We start from the raw sequence: 21,402 nt of genomic DNA on the forward strand, positions 1-21,402 counted from the left end.
ACTTGCATAATTGGAAACTTATCTTTTTTAGAACGATGCTTACTCAAGACTAGTAATAGCTTGGCCATCTTTAAGTTTAATGTTAAATAGAAAAAGGTTAAGGACTTTGTAGGTTAGCATACCAGACCAATCATAAGGTGCTTTGCAATCTTTCTTGCTTGATCGGGCACTTGTCTTTTTTAAAACGATAGTAGACTATATAAAGCGGGCTCACCTTTCGCTTAACGTCAAATAGGAAAAGGTTAAGAACTTTGTAGGTTAGCGTGGTTTCACCCACCCGACCAATCATAAGGTGCTTTGTAATCTTACTTGCTTGATCAAGCACTTATCTTTTTTAAAACAATACTACAACATATAGAGCGGCCTTACCTTGAGCTTAATGTCAGATAGGAAAAGGTTAAGGACTTTGTAAACATACTTACACAAGACTAGTAATAGCTTGGCCATCTTTAAGTTTGGTCGGTCTAGTATGAAAACTAGTCACTTGTATATAAATGTCATTTTTGACTCTAAGCAATACAAACGTTCTCTAGCAATAGAATACTTATGAGGTCTTCTCCTCTCTATTCTTGCTTGCATATATGCTATTGAATCTTTCCTTAAGCTTGTTTGTAGGTTTTCCTCTTGTAGTAGCTTCTTCTTCTTTCCTCATTTTTGTGAGAGAGAACCATCATAAAGGCTATCTCTTTTTGTCTCCATCTAGGCATAGGGGTCTCTTCCTGCATCCCATTGGCAAAGGATTATTCTAATGTGACAACGGAGTGAAAATGTGAACACACTCTTGTAAATGCTTATGTACTTATAGAAAACTTACAATGTAATGTGCACGTGTTATACTATGACTATATATGGAAAAGTCACACAAACATACATCCACCAACCACCTGCAAATCTCAGATTCTCTATACCGACTATTTTGTAACCAAATTTTTGCTACAACTTTACTCCAACCAAAAATTAGGTGCACACAGTAAAGAATTGACACTTTCATAGAAAATTTATTCACAACAATAGGGTCTTCTTCCTTCACCCAGGAGGATGCCTCAATCCGAGATAGGAACTTCCCTATCAGTCTCTAGCTCTCACAACTACCCAAAGGTGTTGCTCCAAAATCAAAGAAGGAAAGAGATAGAATTACCCTTCCCCATGTACTGTTTTCTTTGCTTGCCTCTTGAGCTCTTCACACAAACTGATGCTCTGATACTATGAGAAGAATGTGAGGGAGAGGGTAAGCTTGAGCTCCTTGCAAGAAAATACACACACGCACACACACATACACACGAGTAGATAAGCACACAAGAGAGACGGATAGCTAAACTTTTGTCTATTCTCCTCTCTTCTCTACAACCATAACATAAAGAGAGAAGAGTATATATTATAAGGAAAAGTATTCTCTCCTACTATAGCATATAAAGGGAAACTACACTCTCCTACTATAACATACAAAAGGAAGAGTATGTATTATAAGGAAAAGTACTCTCTCCTACTATAACATACAAAGGAAGAGTATGTATTACAAAAGGAAGAGTATGTATTATAAGGAAAAGTACTCTCTCCTACTATAACATACAAAGGTTGGTCCATAGTGTGAACTCGACTACATAAGCTGGTGCTATAGCGATGCCTCGAATTTAGTACACGAAAGTGGCTGTCACATATTCTGTAAAACACTAGCGGCATATCTCTCATGATCTCACCAACCCAACCAATGATGTAAGTGTGAAAGCTATCACCTATGCAAGTCATCATATCTATAGCACTAGTCAATCTCGATAATATCTCAACATGCAATAGGTCATGTATGACCAAATAATGTATATAAATATTAACTAGAAGAAGGAACAATGTCCCAAACCTTGAGGAGGTATCAAAACATGTGGGCAGCAAACAGTTGGGACACGACCAAAAAAATATATATAAATCTTAACTAGAAGAAGGGACTCGTGCTTTTTGGAAACTTTGGTATTATGTGGAAAACTCATATCAACTGTTTGAAAAAACTTTGCATGTAAATAGAAAAGATGTGTAAGAACTTAAGAAAGAGTTTCAACACTAGTCTTATAGAAAATAAGTCACATGGATAAGCCAAGGATACATGTGAATTATTTTAACCTGGTTATTATAAGCCCACAAATGCCTTTCCTAGGGTTTATGATCACTAACTAGGCTACACAACTATGGTGAGCCTAAACAACTTAGTCCTAAGGTGTCACATGATGTTAGGACAACCCAATCCTCCCTCTAGCACCTTAAAGATCTTGTGAGCAGTGACACGATGACAAAACCTACTTCTACTCCTACTAGTCCACATCTCTTTTCCTATCTAAATGCAGGTGTTTTATTCACCTTGTGAGAGTCCTTGGGATAGGACTCACTACTCGCTTCAAGGTATTATGGATAAACTCACTATTCACATAGCCAAGTCTTGAAAACCTAAGGAGACAAGCAAAAGAACATATGGAAGCTCTCATCTAAGAGCAAATGAACTCAAGGTATTAAGTATGGATAAACTCACTATTCACATAGTTAAGGCTTGAAAACCTAAGGAGACAAGTAAAAGAACATATGAAAGCTCTCATCTAAGAGAAAATGAACTAGGTCTTGGAAGATGATGGTTGGAAACTCCAAAAAAGTGTCTCCAAGAAGCAACAACAACAATGAGTGCATTTTTGAGCAATCAAGATTACAACAAGAGATTGAACATATAGTCAATCTCAGATTCTAAGCCAAAAAGTGACCAAGCAGAAGTGGCAGCCTATGAGAATGGAGAGGGATAGCAGAAGTCACAATAAGAAGCACAACCGATCCAAGGAGAAAGCATAATCTAAGAGGGAATGGAGCCAAACAATCAGAGCACAAACCAAGAATACTTTGGGAAAATCGACCAGAAGATGTTGGGTATTGATAAGATATAGGTTCCTAGGAGTATATAAGGCCATGAACGCCTTAGTATTGTGATTATTTGATGATCCTTCTGATTCTCCTTGGTAATTTCATCGTAGTATAACCTTCATTATGCCGTTACTCTATCAAAGTTATATCATTACTTTAAGTTATACCATTACTCTATTAAATATTACACTTGTCTCTCATAATGCAAACATATTTTCTTGTTTTAATCGCCTCTCATATATATTTACTCGTACTTTTTGTGAGTGAGTGAGTGAGTGAGGAAGTAAAACGATCCTCTCTAACTATGTAACTTCTAGGATTGGCAACTTATAGTTGCTACCTCGTGATCCAAACCAAAAGACATTACTCGGCTATAAAATGTTGCGCCAAGTAGGAAGGTAGATGTTAGTACTCAACAAGCCATTATAGTGAGCATAGGACTAGATTCAAAATCAAGACTAGAGTTGACCATCTATATTTAGCAATATTACTAGGGAGAATATCGCTAAATGACAGGGAAGAAATCTGAAGAAAGCTTGAATCACTCCAAGAAATCCACAAAGTTTTATCCCTGACACTCTGAAAGAAATTAAAGTAAAAGCAATGAAAAGTTGATGAATACATTAAGGGGTATAATGGTCTAATTTGGAAATTTTCCCCTTCATATGATAAGGTTAAGTTAGCGTGAAAAACCAATAAGGCTTTTTAGGACATGAAAAACTAGATTGGTTTTTCACAACCAAACTCTAACACACACGTTTATAATATGATTAGGTGGCTAATAGAGATTTGTAAGAGGTACCATCAGGCAAGTTAGAATGTAGAACTATGTATTTAGGGTTCAGTGTGTGTATGATTAAATTAGACTAAATTTGGGTTTTGACATACAGAAGATCATGACAGAGTGATGGGCTATAGCACAGTTTGGTCTAGCAAGGCATTGGTTATATTTAGAGAGTTGAGGGAAAGAAAAAGTGGTGTCAATAGTTCAAAAGCAAAGTAAGGAAAACCATATATAGAAAAATAGCAAAAGGGATGAGTAGCCCGCCTACCTTGACTGTGGATGGCGCCGGATGTAGAAGATGTTGGTGGAGAGTACACAATGACACTTTAGCGTAGGCAACGAACAATAGAGAGAAAAAATAGACATAGCACAGAAGATAGGAAAAAGAAGGGACGTGTAGAGTTAAATACTAATAATGAGTGACAAGTATGGCGGCTGACTCATAAATAAGGGTGGGTGACACATGTTAGCAGGGTATTGTGAAAAAGTTTTTCATAGTCATGAAAAACCCTAGTTTTTCAAGGCATAAAAAAGTGGGATTTTCACGTTGAAAATCTATTTTATTTCCCTTTTGACTAGATGCGGGCTCTTCCCATACCCTAGAGGACATGTTTGTTACCTCAAATGACCTTTTTTATGCACTTTCTTTGGGCATAAAATACTCAAGATATTCACGGTCAAGAACATCTACTAGTTTTTCACTTCGAAAAAACTTATGGATTTAATATATATGAGGTAAGCCTTTGAATCCCTTGATTGTTATGAAGCACTCTGCATGATGTTCACCACCTTTGGACCATCATTTTTAGACATGAAAAAAAATCAAGATATCATGTACTTTAAGTGGTTCTTCAAGCCAAAAAAAAGATATGATTTTCATCCTTGTGATATGATTTCCTGATTCATGTCATACTCCAGACTTGCTGTGGTCAAACTTGCTACGTATTAATTTCATGCTTTTTGGAAGAACTTTTTGGGCGTGAAAAGCTCAAGATACTCATGGCCATGAGTATTTAGTGGTTTTTTCACGTCAACTAATTTTCATTATATCATGCCCATGAGTTCATAGATTTATTCCTTTGACCTTGTGATACCTTTGGCATGTTTCTTCTCTCTTTTAGAGAAGCTTCCTTGAGCATGAAAAACTTGAGTCTATATGCCTCCTTTTCTTGACTTTTTCTAAGCCTTTGTTGGTGTCTCTTCAAGTTCTTAGCATCCTCTATCTCATCTTGTTGTTGAAGGATGTTGTTGTTGGAGATTCTGTAGTTCCCTCCTTGAATTACGTATCTCCTCTTCCAACCACTACATGAAACTAGTTATTGGATCTATGATGGGAACTATGGCAGGTTCTTCCTTCGCTCTTTACCCTTACCCTTGTCTGATTGACAGTTCTTATCTTTGGTAGCTCAGGTCCTTTACGTTCCTTCTGAACTATCTCTACCGTGTCATCAATGGTATAAGGTGACACTTGTAGTTTCTTTTTCCAAACAAATGTTTGTTTGCTTTCTAATGACATCTCATCACATTCATTTCACATCTCATCTCATTCATTCTTATCCCGATTCACATCAAATCACATCTCACTCTTTCTTTGCTAGGTTTGATTCCTTCAATCTATCATGCCGATCTTTAGTGCTTGTGTGTCATTGTTACATTTATCTATGTTAGCTCTCTTGCACCCTTTTAGGTATCCAAATTCTTTGTGATACCCTAGTAGTATCCTTGTGTTGTTATCATTTCCCATCAACTTTGGCTTGGTTTAACTCATTCACTTTTCTAGTGTGGTCGTCTCATGGCATCGATCCTTCTAGTCTTGACTTGGGGACTTCTTCGCTGTTTGCTTAGGTGGCCACACCTCTCTGCCCTTCATACTAATTTTGTGCCTTTAGAAAGTTTACCAAAACCCACTGCTTTCTAGTCAACTTGTCCCTAGCTTGATCTCCTGGCTTATTGGATCATCCTTGGAGCTTGAGCTGCCTTCGCGGACTACTAAAGATAGGCATACTCTAGAACTTGGGGACCATAGGGGTACCGTTATCCTTCTTTTCTTTGTTTACACTTGGATGGTTAGTTCTTTCAATTGCCTAAAATAATCAATTGCTTACCTCTTTTAGCTTGACCTTTTCAAGGATGGTCGTGGGTCAATTTATCAGCAACCATACTTTTTATCTACCTTTCCCTAGTGTCTAAGTCATAAATGACTTGAAACTTGCGAGTAGCCAAGGATAGACTCTTATTTTCCTTAGGCTAGGATAATTCTAAGGTGTTATCTTCAAACTCGATGGCCATTTCACAACACATATCCAGTGTGGCTAGTTTTGATAAAAGCAAATAGTCATGTATTCTAGGGTCTCGCACTCCCTTCTAGAAACATGGCAATAGTTGTTATTAGTGAGCCTCTCCCAAAGCTTACATAGAGAGTTCAAATGTTTAAGACAAGAGACATAATCCCTCATAGACTCATAATCATGCATGGATCTTTGGGATTTCATCGATGTGTCCACATGTTTCACAAATAAACTCAAATATTTCCATTGTGTTAGATGGGATCCCCACACCCATTGAAGCCTTGAGTTAATTTTGCCATATGATATGGTTCATGGGATTTTACCTTGGTCCTTGTACTTGAGCTAACCCCATTTCCCTTGCCACCCGCTACCTATTTTAGCTATTATCCTTAACTAATCTATTGTGGTATAGTTGTATTTAAGACAAGAGCTGGCTCATAGGTTGGTTTTGTAAAGTGTATTTATCATCTTCCTCTTCCCCTTCCCCTTTCTAGATTAGTCTCTTAATGATACTCTTCTCTACTTGATTTCATGGGAAAGGATGGAATTTCATCATTCAGTGCTTCTACTCCTGCATCAAACTAAACCCCATGACCATCCATGGCATCACAAGATGAGAGAAGATGTATGCCTCGCCTCGCAATCAATCTCGTAGTGCACTAAAACTAAATATATCTCTCGTGCCTCCGAACGTGTTGAAAGTAGTAGCCTAACATGACCATCCTATGTGCATCAAACTAAACCCCATGACCATCCATGGCATCCTTGTTGAGAGTTCTCTTCAACATAGAGCATCTCAACAAATAATAGTCTACATGTTCCTCATTACCATCAGGGGGGCAATGAAGACAAAGACATCATCCATGATCAATAAATATGTAAGGTTGTCAGTCAATTGTACTAATATCATGTGTCATAGGTACGACATGCATCAGATGCTTTGGTGTAATTACTCGCTCACTCCAACGATCTACCCATATGGACATGACACACTCACCCCAGTCACCATCTATGCACGCTTCACAGAAGCATGCAAACCATTGTGTGAAGAGAGTTGGGTCGCCTACTACAAGAGGTGCTCCATTTGGTGTAATCCCTTGCTCACTCCAAGGATCTACCCATGTGGACATGACACACTCACCCCAGTCACCACCATATATGCATGCTTCACAGAAGCCCAAGGTGCCTAGAACTGTATGGCAGTCAAATGCCAATGAGCAATCCATAGTGCTACCATCCACAAGCCAAAAAAAACTCCTAACCACACTTGCATCATGTGAGAATTAACAAGAGGTCGCGCTACCACACTCAAGTGCCTTGTACACCACTCCACTGCCTACTTTTCATCTCTAAACCTCTTTGAATTGTAACGAAGATGGTGATGCTATAAAGTGTACTTCATGCATGCACTAGCACCATCATGCTTCCCCTTTCTCATGGCCAGTCTAAAAAAAGCTCCAAATAATATGTAAGTCTCCAAGTGCCAACTATATAGCCAATTGAATTGCCTCGAAGACTTAAACTGACCACCACATCCATCATACCAGATCCACTGCTGATGCCATATTACTCCATGATCCCTCATAAATGCATCATGAAGGGAGAAACAATACTGTACAGAATGTGCATCATGCAAGCGATTACTTTTTAATAATGATGCAAGCCTCCAGGGTATTGGTAACTCCACCCAAGTGTATCTCTGCATGATGATAGTTGATATGCACCAAAATAGCAACCTAAAAGTGCAATATAATTGTATCTTAAATACAATGATCAAAAACTATCTATTACATCATATAGCAATCAAAGATATTATACATACTCTAAAAAGTAGTACTTATATTATATATCCTAGTAAGGGAGAATGTCTAGTTCTCAGTAAAGTCCACCACTGAGATAACCACACCAATGGGAAGCTACTCCAAGTATGCATGAAGCCGGTGGTCCTACCACTTGGGATAAGGGGTGTGTAGTATCTAAGGGTAGATATGCTCTCTAAAAGATGATGTGAACAATGCACATGGAGTATGTTTCTCCATGAGTTGCAACCTCTTGAATTGTCTCCCACCATCGAGACATACACGTTGAGCATGGCTGCAACAAAGTATTAAGAATAGAATCTCTTTGCATTGAAATTTGTAGACATACATCGGAGCTGGGTTGACCAAAGCTCAATGAAAGTTGCCAAAACAGAGCCCAAATCTAGGTGAAAATAAGCTGATTAGAAGGTTGTGTGACACAACTAACTGCAACAAGTACTAAGTGCTGAAATCTGGTTTCTAGAGAAAAGTTAGACAAAAGTAACTACCATGCTTGGAAGTTTAAGATGAAGAGCTTTTTGCAAGGTGAGTAGTTGCAGACCTTGTCTCGTGAAAAGCCAAAGCCACAAGTTGACCGCTTAGAACTTGTTTTGTAGAAGCTTGGAATAAAAAGGCCAATCAAGTAATGTATTAGCTAAGTTCTATGTCAAACTCCATGGTGGAACATTCAAGCTTGCTAGGGACTCCAAATAAAGGCTCTATGTTTGAAACATCTGCAAAGGCAAGGAAACTTTAACTAAAAGCATCGGTTGAATAGTGTTATAAAAGTAATCTTAACATGTATAAATATCAAGAATGGTAGCCTTAACATATATAAGTACATTCTCAAGGTTAGACTACAAGTGGATCAATTATGATTTAATGGATCTAAAATTGAGAATGATAAGTTGATATTGTCAACATTGCAAGGCTTGTACAATGATTGTAAGCCATTTGCAACATTCTAGGAGCATGCGTTTCTGCTCGTTAGTGAAGAGACATGACACCTCATCTAGCATATCATCCAAGAAAGTTTTCATAGCAGGAAAGGGAAGAGGAAATGCAATAAAAAAAGCAGGAAGAGAACTACAATGATCGCTAACAAAGACACCACCAAAATCAGAATTCACACCAAAAAAAAACATCGACAATAAATTCAATGACACTAGGCAACAAGGGTTCAAATAAAGGGGAAGCTCCAGATCCAATGTGATAGACAAGGGCTAGGTACATTGGAATTGCATGCGATTGAGCGAAGGAGTGCATGATGAAGTAGAATGGCATTATGACTTGAAAATTCCCTCTTAATCAAACCATGCCTCAAAAATCATAATGATGTTGGAGAGAGAAAACATTTGCTTGTCATATGATGGACAGCATGGTGGATTCACATAGTATAGACTCAAGAGCTTTCAGTCATAAGGCATCACACGGTGAATGATTAACTACGTTGAAGCCCCATGAAATGTTTCTCATTAGGAATGACACATCTCATCATAAACTCACAAAGAAAACATGCAGATCAAACTGCCCTCATAACATATCAAAACCTTTAAAAGGTGCACTTTTATGAGCCTTGAGTTGCTAAGAAAAAAAGTCAACAATCATGGATGTTTTGTTGAGGATGTGAACAATGGTTGCACAATCATTTGCCAAGGGCAAGGTGATTGGGAGGATGTTTAAGCCAGATGTTTCTATGACAAAAATTCAAGCAACCATTTTCTCCAAAAAGTTAATTAAGCAACCATGTATGCTCAAGGATAGAAACAAAGATCAATGGTGAGGCAAAAGACGGAGAGGACCGGCAATCAGGTTATTCACCCACAATTGCGAGATCCTTGTACCGATTCTAGCTGAGCTTTTTTCTAGTCGATTTGCCGTGTGGCCGCCCCAAAACTGGTCAGGGAACACAACTATACTCATCCACAAGGCAGGGGACCCAACAAATCCACAAAACTACTGGAGAGTTACAGTCGCCCATGTCACGGCCAAGACATTTAGATTAGTAATAGAGACCTACTTGAGTATTTGGGCACATCAACATGAGGTTAGAAGCATGGGACAGGTACGCTTTTGATGAGACCAGTCCACACTAGACCACATCTTCACTCTCATGGAGAAAGCAAAACATGGGGGGTGGGGAGCTATATTTTTCAGCCTTGAGAAGGAAAATGGCAGGTTCCCTTGCAGTCTTGATTGCAGGATTGCAAGAAGGAAAATGGCAGGTTCCCTTGCAGTCTTGATTGCAGGATTGCAAGAAAGGTGCAAAGAAGACAACCTTGGGCTGCATAGTTGTGGAACCACCAAACTGGACTGCTATTTGAGATGCAAATAATCCTGATTCCCACTCGTTCCAATTGTCTTTAAGATCAACAAGATCATGGAATCTTGTGTTGCTATATGAAAGTAAGGGATCAAGAATGACTGTTAAACATCCATCTAAACCCTCCTCCATTCCTCAGTTCTGCATGCCCTTGCATCATCATCATTGTTGGAACCACCATTATCATGAGCATGATCCTGCAGATGGTCTAGGAGGGCTACTAGCTGGAGAGTAGCTTCCCTAGTTCATGTTTAAGTGTCAATTGAAGGCATGCAATGTGTCCTATGTCCCATCATCCCAATTGAACCATTCTGATGCCTTTTGGAACATATGCCTGAATTTCACTAGCAACTTAGAGAGAATGGAAGAGAAGGAAAGCCTTCGTTGTCACCCTCACCATGATCACCATCATCCTGCACATCAGTTAGGAGGAAAGTAACCCTCTTAGACGTTGTCCAGATCATGGTAATTATGCTGACCTACTTGCAAAATGATCATTTGGGTGATGTGCATGCTATAGTGAGCAGAGAGGGGGGCATGCACATTGTGTCCTACAGCCCACCACCCCCAACTTTGGACTATCCCCCATGAGATTCTCACCTTTAGTTCTGGACAGAGAACTGCCAGCAACAACAGCCTCAAAAAGCAAATCCCTAACACCCTCTCCGTATGATGCTTTTCCCTGGTCTCTGCCATGCTTGCATCTTTGTCGTCTCAAACCTTGAACCCTGAAAGCTCTTGATGATCTTTCTTCTGCTTTCTGCACATTCTCCTTGTGACAGTTTGTCATCACCATCTTGGCACAGTTCAGGGGCCAGCATGCATGCATGGAAGCATTGTCATCACGACGGCAATAGCAACAAAAGCCTGAATGGCACTACCAGCCAACACCATCTTCATTATGGCAGCAGCAACAATAGCCCAAATGGTACTAGAACCCCATCCATCGTCTCCATGATAGATGCAGAAAGATACAATTTTGTGTTTATCATACAACATCAACCTGTTGTTGGCAAAGTCCAAGGAGATACAAAAACTTATGCTTGTGGTGATAATGATGGCCGTCTCACATTGGTTATGATAGCAGTCGCGATGGTCATGATCATCAAGCACATTAAACAACTTATGATGGTGGTGATGATACGTCTCTTGAAACTAAACAAATATGAGTGAAGCCTGTACATATGCTGGGAGGCTACTTGCCAGAGCCGCCAAGAATCATGATGATAGCATGCATGCCTGTTGGCCCCAGCTGTTTGCAAAAGTAATTACTGTCATGGCATCTGTTAAGCTAGCATACAATAGTCATCAAGTATAACATGCACACTCTCATCATCCCACCACAAAACTATGCACTCCAGTATTTTGCATCAAAGATTGCTTGACCACATGCCTGCCTTTGCACGAGTGTGCAAGACATTGCAAATTGCAATAGCCTTAGCATCTTGAAATGTTGCACTAGCTAAGTAACCTGCTGATGCTGCAACAGAAGAGCACACCTTTGGCAAAAGGCCCTAAATATGGAGAGGACAGTAGGCTGATAGCAAGACTGGGATCAATGATTATGTACAGGAGACTGTTGGTGAGCTGGTGTCTTTAGGAGAAGTGCGCAGGTTCAAAATGCATACTAGCATCCATGCAAGCCATGGAGGAGGCCTGTGCCTACTACGAATACTAATCATGCTCAGACCTCTTTGGTCACACAAAAGGGACAAGGTGACATGCAGAAACATATAGCCTTGATTGAATCATAGACATCCAAATCAAATAGACAGCAAAATGGAAAGAGAGATCAGTGAAAAAGAAAAGCATCCATTGTGTTATACCAACAGGTGTCCTAACAGCCAATTAACACTGTACTTCTAGATCTCTTCATATAACGCACAAATGCAGCAGTCCCTGTAAAGAGATCATTGTCATCACTCAAGGAAGACCACCTTCACTGAGAGTCACAATTCCATGGTATGTGTCATGGCCTCTGAATATATGCGAAGTCCTTGTATTTGCAGCAATAAAGCAACTGTTGTAACAGCTACACCTTACAAAGATCTCACAGCATAAAATTCCTGAGATAATCAGGATCTCTCTTTGTCTTGTCTTGAAATTTCTTGAACCATCGTTCCAAGATATCCATAGGAACCACCAGCTTGTTGGCATCCACAGTACAAAACGACTGCATAAAATTGAAGAGGTTTTCACCAATTTTCATCGCAAGAGCCTCTACCCTTTGTTGTTGCCCAACATTCAGTGCAGGAAGAGAAATGACGTCTTCCACAGAAAGACCTATCTTTGCTGAAAGTGGGCTTGCATCAGGTGCCATAATCTGCAACTGCCCCCCTGGGCTTGGCCACAACAAGGGTAGTACAGCTGAAGGGCAGACTCGGTGTACAGCACCACAGTATTGAAACTGAGATCCAGGAGATTGCACGTAGACTGCCAAGGCCTTCTCTGGAGGTAAAGAGAACTCATTCAGAAGGAAAATGCAGATTTCCTTTACCTGGTCATATGCTTCCCCTGCACACAAGTCAATGCTAAGTGGCATCTTACCTTGCTGCAAAACTAACTTCTTCAAGCATCATTCTAAAGAAAAACCCACTTGGCTGTGAGCTCTAATGCGGCAGCCTCACTGACAGAGGTCTCATGCACTGGAGAGAGAGAGAGAGAGAGAGAGAGAGAGAGAGAGAGCCTACCCACAAAATGATTCATGTCAAGAATCCAGTGCATAGTGTCGATTTGATTGAAACTGCTAGCATCCATAGGGAAACTGCGAGTAGGAAAAAGAACACCAAACATCCTGGATCAAATGCACTCTGCTTACAAAAGTCTGCTGCTGTAGATCCGTTTGTATGCTAGTGGCAGCAGCACTTGCATGCCTCTTGAATTGAAAATCAGATCCCTTCAGTATGCCAGCTGAATCGCATGAACTATACAGCTTGCTTTGACAAACAGCATGAACCATGCATATCATCCACCTACAAAAGCTTCAACTCCATGAGAATATTGTACTCTATCAATGTGCATCCATCATAAATAGTGTCGTGTAACAATAAAGACCAAAAATGAAAAAAAGGTCTATGAGAGATGGAAAAAAGAAAGAAAGAAAATTATATTAACGTCTGCAGAAGGCCAAAAATCCTAGTGTTCATCTACTATGTCACTAGGTGATGCAACAGTTGCAACAATGCCAAATTGGAGGTCGCTTGACATTGGTGAGGCTATGTTGACAGCAGGTGCCACTGTACAAGGGACTACCTTTGGGCAGTGAAAATTTTGAGCTTTTCCATCACAAAACACAGCCCATTTGTCTTCTTTACGTGCTGCTTGAACTTTAGCAAGTTTGGTTCCTTTTTGTTTGGGATGAGCTCATCTGCAATCCACACCTTGGTACCCTTAAGTCCTTGATTGCTGAAGGATATCTACCTTGTTGACTTTGGTATCAAAGGTGAGCACCGAAAGACTGCTAATTATTTATTCCTTTACTACTGCTGACCCTTTCTGTAGGACTACTGGAGTTGCAAAACACAAGCTCTCAAACATACTAAACCCATAATCCATAGTCACAAGGGACGGGGGACGGCCATAAGTAGGGAACGGGGACGGGGGAGGGAACGGCACTCAAAAAATACTTTTTTTTTAAATTTTTCTACTCTCTACACTTATTCTACTTTGGAAGTACATCAAAATGAGCACAAATTTACACTAAAATGGTAAGCTTTTGAGTCATATTAATAATTAAGTAGATACAAAATGAGTCATGACTCAAGAGTCAGGAGTCAGGACTAAGCCTTAAGGAGACAGAATACATGGACGGACTCAAATGAGTCAATGACAAAAAAGTGCTGAAGACTAGAGGCTAGAGGCTAGAGCTAAGTAGTAAGGCCCATGAATCATGATCCATGAATGATCATCCACGTGAAGTGCTCGCTTCATGGTCATGGGTAGCTTGTGCCAAAGAAGCATCAAGCTCATCCTCAGTCTCATCCTCACTGGCATGCTGTTCCTGCACCTCATCCTCTTGTTGCTCTTCTTGTTGACTCATCTCCCACTCGGTGAAGGAATCTGCCTTCTTGGTCATGCTCTTGCAAAGCATTCGCAAGTTCGCGCTGACGAAGACAAGGTCATTGGCACGCTCTACCCCGAGTCGGTTCCTCTTCCTAACGGCAATGTGGCTGTAGGTACTCCAAAGTTGCTCCAAGCAAGAGGAGCTGACGGCCTGGCTAAGTATGCGGATGGCAAGCTGCTGCAGCTCCAGTCCATCTGAACCAAAGTCCTCCCACCATAGAGCAGCACCAACTTTGGAGCGGTCAACCTGTGCATCATGACAGCCATAGGAGCCATGAAATGACATGTACATCGAAAGCTGGTCCCTGATCTTGCGCCTAACCGATGCATCAGGCACAAGACGATCCAAGATGATCCTCCATCCAGCGCTCACTTCCCGGTCGCTCTCCTGCTTGTTGCCTTGGAATTTTGGGTCCACCACATAAGCTGCTGCATGCAATGGAGAGTAGTAGGAATTCCACCTTCCTAGACACAAGGCATGGATCTCCTCATATCTGTCTTCGTCAGGCACGAAGTCTTTCAACTTCTCTATCATGCGATCCATGGCCTCGTAGACCTTGCCTATGCATGGTTGCATAGCGTCTACAATCCTCAATAGGTGGACTATGGGCCTCACCATAGCATCTGTGGTCTTCACACGCTCCCACCAAGAGGCGTCATCCGCCCGTAGCCTACACTCTTGGCCAGTGTTTGTATGGGACTCTTGCATGGCGACAAACTCGTCGCTAAGGAAAAGCCCCCTCAAAGCACCGCTACAATCCTTCAACCGGCCCAACATGAGGAAGTTGTAGGCAAACTGGGTGTCGGAATATTTGAGGAGAGAGAGACAGGACCTCTTGTTGAACTCATGCCGAAGTCTTTGGTGGTTGAGGACAAAGGAGACCATGGTGTTGGCCTCCTCAATGAGCGGGCTGATCCATGGTAATTCCCCGATGTCCTTGAGGAGGTTGTTTAGGCAATGAGCCATACAAAAGGACACCGTGACATGTCCATACATACCTTGGAGAATAGCTCCCTATTGGAAGGCTCCCCATCCGCAACAAAGCCCACTACATGCTCGGGGCCAACGATCTCCATGGTGGTAGCCCACTCCGCCGCAAGCACATCCGCGCTCTTCCCAGTGCCGGATGCATCATGAGATGAGATGAAGTACATCTCTCCGCGGGAATATGCAACCATGCCGTGATTACTCCTCTTGCGGGTGTCACTCCATCCATCCACAATGAGGAAGACTTCTGAATGGTCTGGATGCGGGTCTTTCTACTAAGAGCATCGGCCACTGGGCAATGCTTACTAGGAATGTATTCGATCATTCCTTCAAACTGGTGGAAGAGATTACCCCATCTGATGTGCTGATCACTCCATTGGATACTTGGCATCGTCGGGAGCCACTTATGTGGTTGGTGGTCTGTGTTGACTGTGAAAATGTGTCCATAAGGAACAGGTTTCAAATGTTTCAGTACTGATTGCTCTTCTAGCTGGCCCTTGAAAGTCTTGGAAAGACGATAGGGAAACTTGCTAGGAGGTTCTACCCTAAGGACCAAATCGAAATGATGATCCTCAGGACGAGAGAGTGGGAAACTGGGTGGGAGATCATCCTTAAGAAAAATGTCCTTGGAGAATAGCTCCCTATTGGAAGGCTCCCCATCCGCAACAAAGCCCACTACATGCTCGGGGCCAACGATCTCCATGGTGGTAGCCCACTCCGCCGCAAGCACATCCGCGCTCTTCCCAGTGCCGGATGCATCATGAGATGAGATGAAGTACATCTCTCCGCGGGAATATGCAACCATGCCGTGATTACTCCTCTTGCGGGTGTCACTCCATCCATCCACAATGAGGAAGACTTCTGAATGGTCTGGATGCGGGTCTTTCTACTAAGAGCATCGGCCACTGGGCAATGCTTACTAGGAATGTATTCGATCATTCCTTCAAACTGGTGGAAGAGATTACCCCATCTGATGTGCTGATCACTCCATTGGATACTTGGCATCGTCGGGAGCCACTTATGTGGTTGGTGGTCTGTGTTGACTGTGAAAATGTGTCCATAAGGAACAGGTTTCAAATGTTTCAGTACTGATTGCTCTTCTAGCTGGCCCTTGAAAGTCTTGGAAAGACGATAGGGAAACTTGCTAGGAGGTTCTACCCTAAGGACCAAATCGAAATGATGATCCTCAGGACGAGAGAGTGGGAAACTGGGTGGGAGATCATCCTTAAGAAAAATGTCTGAATGAGAAAGGAGATCTGCCAACCGAGGGACTGAAGAAGAAGATGAAACAGCTGTTATCGATGAGATAGAAGCTATCTGATTATAAATCAATGCTCCTTCCGCTCCCTTACGGATAGCTCGTCGAGCCTGGAGATGAGAAATCATAAGAATGCCAAGAATGCTCCTATCTCCACGAATCATGACAGGCTCACAAAAACCTTTAGAGATAATAAAGGTGTCCTGTCCCCAATTGGGAATAGGTTCATACTCACGAAACCACTAGATTCCTAAGATCATGTCACACCCCAAAAGAGAAGAGACAATGAAATCTCGCTAGAATGAGGCCTTTTAAACTTGAAAAGGACGATGTTGTGCCTTTTGAGAAATGAGGGTGCGGAGATCAGGTGTAAACCCGTCCACCTCCAAATGACAAGACACTAAGGTACAGCTCATGTTGGTAGCCAACTGGGGAGAGATGGCGTCCTCAGAACTACCCATGTCAAAAGGATTATGAACTTGCAGCCCTTGGCAGAGCCATAAGCTCGGATCAAGCTTTTCTGTGTGGTTGTAGCCTCACCCTCCTGCTGAGCATCAAGCACCACGGATGGCATGGAATGCATAGAAGGTACGATCTGAACCGCATTGGTGGTAGCAGGCGGGTCTAGAGGAGCAGGAGATACTGCGGCAACTGTGGCAAAAGACTCTTTCGAGGCTTGCTCCGCTTGCCATTTCTGACAATCCTTCTTACCATGCCCAATGGTATGACAGTAAAAACATCGGTTTTCAGACTGATACTTCCTTTGCTCCTCTCTCTAGAGAAAGATAGCCTCCAGTGATGCCTGTTTTAGCCTTTTCCTCAAGGGTTTTACCCCCTGAACTAGAGCTAGAACTGTTGTCTGTCTTAGCGTCTTTAGAAGACGAATCACCCTTCCCCGGTTGGGGTTTGGTACTAGACTACGGTTGTTTAGACTTGCCTCCGTTCATCCTCATTTCTTCATTTTGAGCAAGAGTCAAAGCCCAGTCATATGTGCTGGGTTCAAAGTTATGAACTATGAACCGGATATTAGGCTCTAATCCACGAATGAATTGATCAATCTCGGCCTGCTTAGATAACCCTAACTGTTGTGCTAAAGTTATAACCTTACCAGAAAACTAAAGCACGGGTGACCCATTCTGTCTGAGTCCATAGAACTCATTTGCCAGGTTGGTCAAATACTGGGGAGGGATAAATCTGGTCTTTTAAGGTCATGGACAAAGGTATCCCAGCGAAAGCTGTGACACCTGTGGTCAGGTCTGTATGAAGACTAGACCAATGCTACCACCAAGTGACGGCCTCACCCGTAAGGTGTGAAGCCGCTACGTGGACTCTATCTTGAGAATCTGTGATCCTAGCTAAAGGAAAATGAGCATTAAATTCTCCACAGGGCAAAGGTTCGAAGGCCTTAACTGGCCAACAGTCGAAAGGCCGTAACAACAAGGGAAAAAGGAAGGCTTCACCGGAGAAGTCTTCTGAGAAGAAGTCCGACTCAGACCGCGAGAAACTGAAGGCAGAGAGGACCTGTAATGATTGTGGCGAGAAAGGCCACTATTGGAGACAGTGTCCCAAGCGGAGCACCGAGAAGATTTATACTCGGAGTATAGTGGAGATTATGCTGTATTTAAATGGTAGTGGTACCACAAAGACCCATGTGCATGCACATGAACATGCTAATCCCAAGGCTAATCCCTAAAGGGCAAAAGATAAACAGGCCATTTAGGGTATGCGCATGGCACAGGAGGACACTAGAACACATACACATTGATCAGGACTAGATCGGAGAGGTGTGCAAGGCATTCTCGAGCGGTCAGCAGCTTTAATGGATTTTATGTCCATTGGAGCTAGCCGACAACGGTCGGCCAGCATGAATGGGTGTTGAAAAGCCTATATAAGGCCCAGCCAAGAAATCTTTTCATTCATCTAATCCCCCTTTTGGGATAGGTCATAGAATAGGGTGTGTTGCTACGTTTTGGACATGCCTAGGGCTGCCAAGATATGTGCCCTTTTTGTACTTTATGAATATACTGAAAATACAGCTCTCTCTCTCTCCTCTCCATCTCTTCTTTGCGTTTTGCATCAAGATGTTCAGTTTGTGTGCTCTCAAGCTTCTCTATCTTGTGTGTGTGCATTGTTGAAACCCTAACCCTAATTCCAACACCAACACCACCAGAGCCTCTAGCGCGTGCTGAGTGCATCGGCTGCCTCCACCTGCTGTTTATGCACTAGCTGATTCGCATGTGACTGAGACTACTATCGCCATTTGAGCCAGTGTTGGCTCTGCCTTTTGAACTGCCACCCAGCCGCCATCCCCTGGCTGCAACCGCCGCAACCCAACTTACCTATCTGCGCTAACTAGCATCAACACCACCCAACCACTTGTGCGCCACCTTCCAACCGCCTACAGTCAGCACTACTATGCTGCTGTTCAGAGCTGCCTACAGCAACACTGTTATCCACAGGCCACCACCTGCCGGCTGCTGCCTATCGTGCACCACTTAGCCTCTTACTTGGTTGCCAGCTACTACTGCCACTTATCTGGCTGTTGTATGTCGCCAACAGAACCACCATCTACGTATATCAGCATCGCCGTTGCCGCCAAGTTATCGTACTACCTCTTGGACTTGGACTTGGACCCCGATCCCGACCCCGACTTGGACTTGGACTTGAATTCATTGCATTTGGATATTGATCTGGTACTAGCCCGGTGAGAGATTCTTGTGGGTCATCTGGTACTAGCCCTGTGAGAGATTCTTGTGGGTCATCCCTGTGGTGTGCTCGGCATCAAAAATCTTGTGCCTCGAGATTGACTTGGATATACTACATCGGCATATTTGTTTGCTTTTGTATTCATATCCTAGCCAAAGTGCCCATGGATTGTTCCTGAATATATTCTTGAAAGGGAACGGGACCTATTTCCCACTCAGTGTGGTGTATTGTGCAAATTTCCCAAATCTCTTCTCTCTCCCCCTCTCTCTATATCTTTATCTCTTGGATTCATGGTTGAGTCTGGCGGCACAGCACGCCCCGTTGGGCTTACATGATCTCATTGTGTTCCACCACATGAGAAATACATGTAAACACCATGTAGAAACCTGTTTCATTACTCGATCTCTCCCAAATCCTCAAGAGTTCACCATACATACTTTCCACATGACACTTGAGCTCCAAAGTCCATCTATGTGTCCAAGAAACCGTCTCGAGTGCCTAGACCATGCTACGAACACTTGGTCCTCTATACTGGATAATCCCCGGACCCCCATTCCCAAAGCTTGTAGATATATTAGATTCTCCCTTCTCCTTTTGGCTGGCTGCCCTCTCATAGGCACATGCATTCAACTTAATCTACCTATGCGTCTCGCTTGCTCTCTCATGGAAGGCTCACCATGGCTCACGAGTCACAATGAGTTTAATACCTCTCTACAAAATACTAACCTCAGTCTTTTCCTTGGTTATGGCGCATGAATTCTGAGTGTCTAGGGATGATGTATGTAACACCTCACATGGATGCATGTGACCCAACGTGTCTTGCAGCACAGCAGTCACAAATGCAATGTCCACATGTCTCCTCTTCAATTTCGGGTACCTTGTATCTTTCATTTTTAGTAAGCATGCATCCTATAAGACTATCCCCCAAGCGCCAAATAGTACAGCACTGGCGCATTATCACCACATGTTGTATGTCAGATGTTCACAAACATCAGCCCCATGTGAGATGGTGGTGACCGACTGCCCTGCCTTGTAGTCACTCTCTTGAGTCCCTTTACTCGGGTTCGAATGTCACTTCGAGGGTTAGCCTATTCTTTTGATCATCACATGACCAGAGAGCATTCAAAGATGCAGCATGTGCCATGTGAGGCATGCAACCCTCCACCCACAAGAACTCAAGCTCCTGTGCATGAATCCATAACTACTGAGATTCCTTTGTAAATGCAGGTTAAAACCCAAATTAACCCGAGAAGATTAAAGCAGAATCTCTCTCTCTCTCTCTCTCTCTCTCTCTCTCTCTCTCCAAGTTTTAAAAATATATATACTCATGTAAAAAAGGGATACAAACCTGCGACAGATTCGAAGCGTTTGTTATAGTCAGACTCCACAGCTTGGATTACTGTTCTACACCTTAAAATCGAGTATTAAAAGTTCCGGTTTTTTTTCTCTCCCTCTCTTTTTGATACGCTTTTGCTTGGACAAGTGACCTTAGGTTTCACACCCAAAGTGCATGCGGGTTACACTTCGATCCGTTTTGTATTGGAACGTGAGCTCGGACATTGATAATTATCTTCATTTTGATCACCCAGTGGCAACAATTAATTAATTAATGAAAACTAGAATGCTTGGGCACCCTTATTCTCTTGATTGTTTGCACGTGTACGTTGTCAACGTACTTTGAAAGTGCTTGAATGAAGATAGACTTTGCAACCCATACCATTTCTGCAATACGTCTTCTTCATTTGCGTGTTTTTTTCAAGTTTATGTGAACAGCTTATAGAGCTCGAACGAGTATGAACATCAAGCCTATGATTATATTCGACGTGAGGAATCGATGGACATCGACAGAGATCTTAGAGTACATCTCAAGGTAGATAATTCCATATTCATTACCACATTTGAATCTGAGTTACACGTTATTCATCAAGTCATAGGATTTTCGTGCTCGTTTGTGTGAGTGAAGTAAAAAAAAATACATAAAGTATGGCGGGGAGTTGGCACAATCCTCCCCGAAATTCAATAAACATAAGAGAGCGTGCCCTTCCCCCGTTTCCCAAATAGCACTTTCGATATCAAAAGTGGACCAAAACACCTTCAGTGTTGAAGACGGCCATTAGTCCTACGTATTGATTCATGATACAAAACTCATTTTCAAATGTGGTAATGAATTTGTAATTTTCTAATTTGCGAGGTACTTTTGAATCCCCATCAAACATAAGAACAGGCTTCAAGCTCATCGATTGCAGATGTCAGTCTAGCATTGGTTCCTAGTAAGCTTTCAAATTCATGTTCATTCTAGCAT

At 42.2% G+C, this 21,402-nt stretch overlaps 1 protein-coding gene and 1 long non-coding RNA gene across 2 annotated transcripts; both read right to left on the reverse strand.

The window, feature by feature from the left end:
- Window positions 1-10,314: 10,314 nt before the first annotated feature.
- Window positions 10,315-11,405, reverse strand: LOC147625269 (uncharacterized). Its single transcript, XR_015268952.1, has 2 exons — window positions 10,687-11,405; window positions 10,315-10,499 (listed from the first exon to the last, which is right to left on the reverse strand). It is a non-coding gene; the product is annotated as an uncharacterized LOC147625269 (long non-coding RNA).
- Window positions 11,406-11,882: 477 nt separating this feature from the next.
- On the reverse strand, window positions 11,883-20,603 carry LOC147625270 (hikeshi-like protein). Its single transcript, XM_086818574.1, has 3 exons — window positions 20,449-20,603; window positions 12,777-13,058; window positions 11,883-12,600 (listed from the first exon to the last, which is right to left on the reverse strand). Exons 2-3 carry the CDS (start codon window positions 12,877-12,879, stop codon window positions 12,137-12,139), a joined length of 567 nt encoding a protein of 188 aa, XP_086674700.1. The 5' UTR covers window positions 12,880-13,058; window positions 20,449-20,603; the 3' UTR covers window positions 11,883-12,136.
- Window positions 20,604-21,402: the final 799 nt, after the last annotated feature.

The sequence above is a fragment of the Cibotium barometz genome, chromosome 24, assembly GCF_041138505.1.
Source record: "Cibotium barometz isolate CiBa-2024 chromosome 24, ASM4113850v1, whole genome shotgun sequence".
Classification (NCBI taxonomy): Eukaryota; Viridiplantae; Streptophyta; class Polypodiopsida; order Cyatheales; family Cibotiaceae; genus Cibotium; species Cibotium barometz.

Bases quoted from the DNA above. Each gene is read 5' to 3' on its own strand.
- LOC147625270 (XM_086818574.1), bottom strand. From the start codon at position 12,879: ATGTTTGGTGTTCTTTTTCCTACTCGCAGTTTCCCTATGGATGCTAGC. The intron at 12,601-12,776 runs GTAGGCTCTCTC...ACTTGTGTGCAG, and splicing joins TGACATGAATCATTTTGTGG to GGGAAGCATATGACCAGGTA.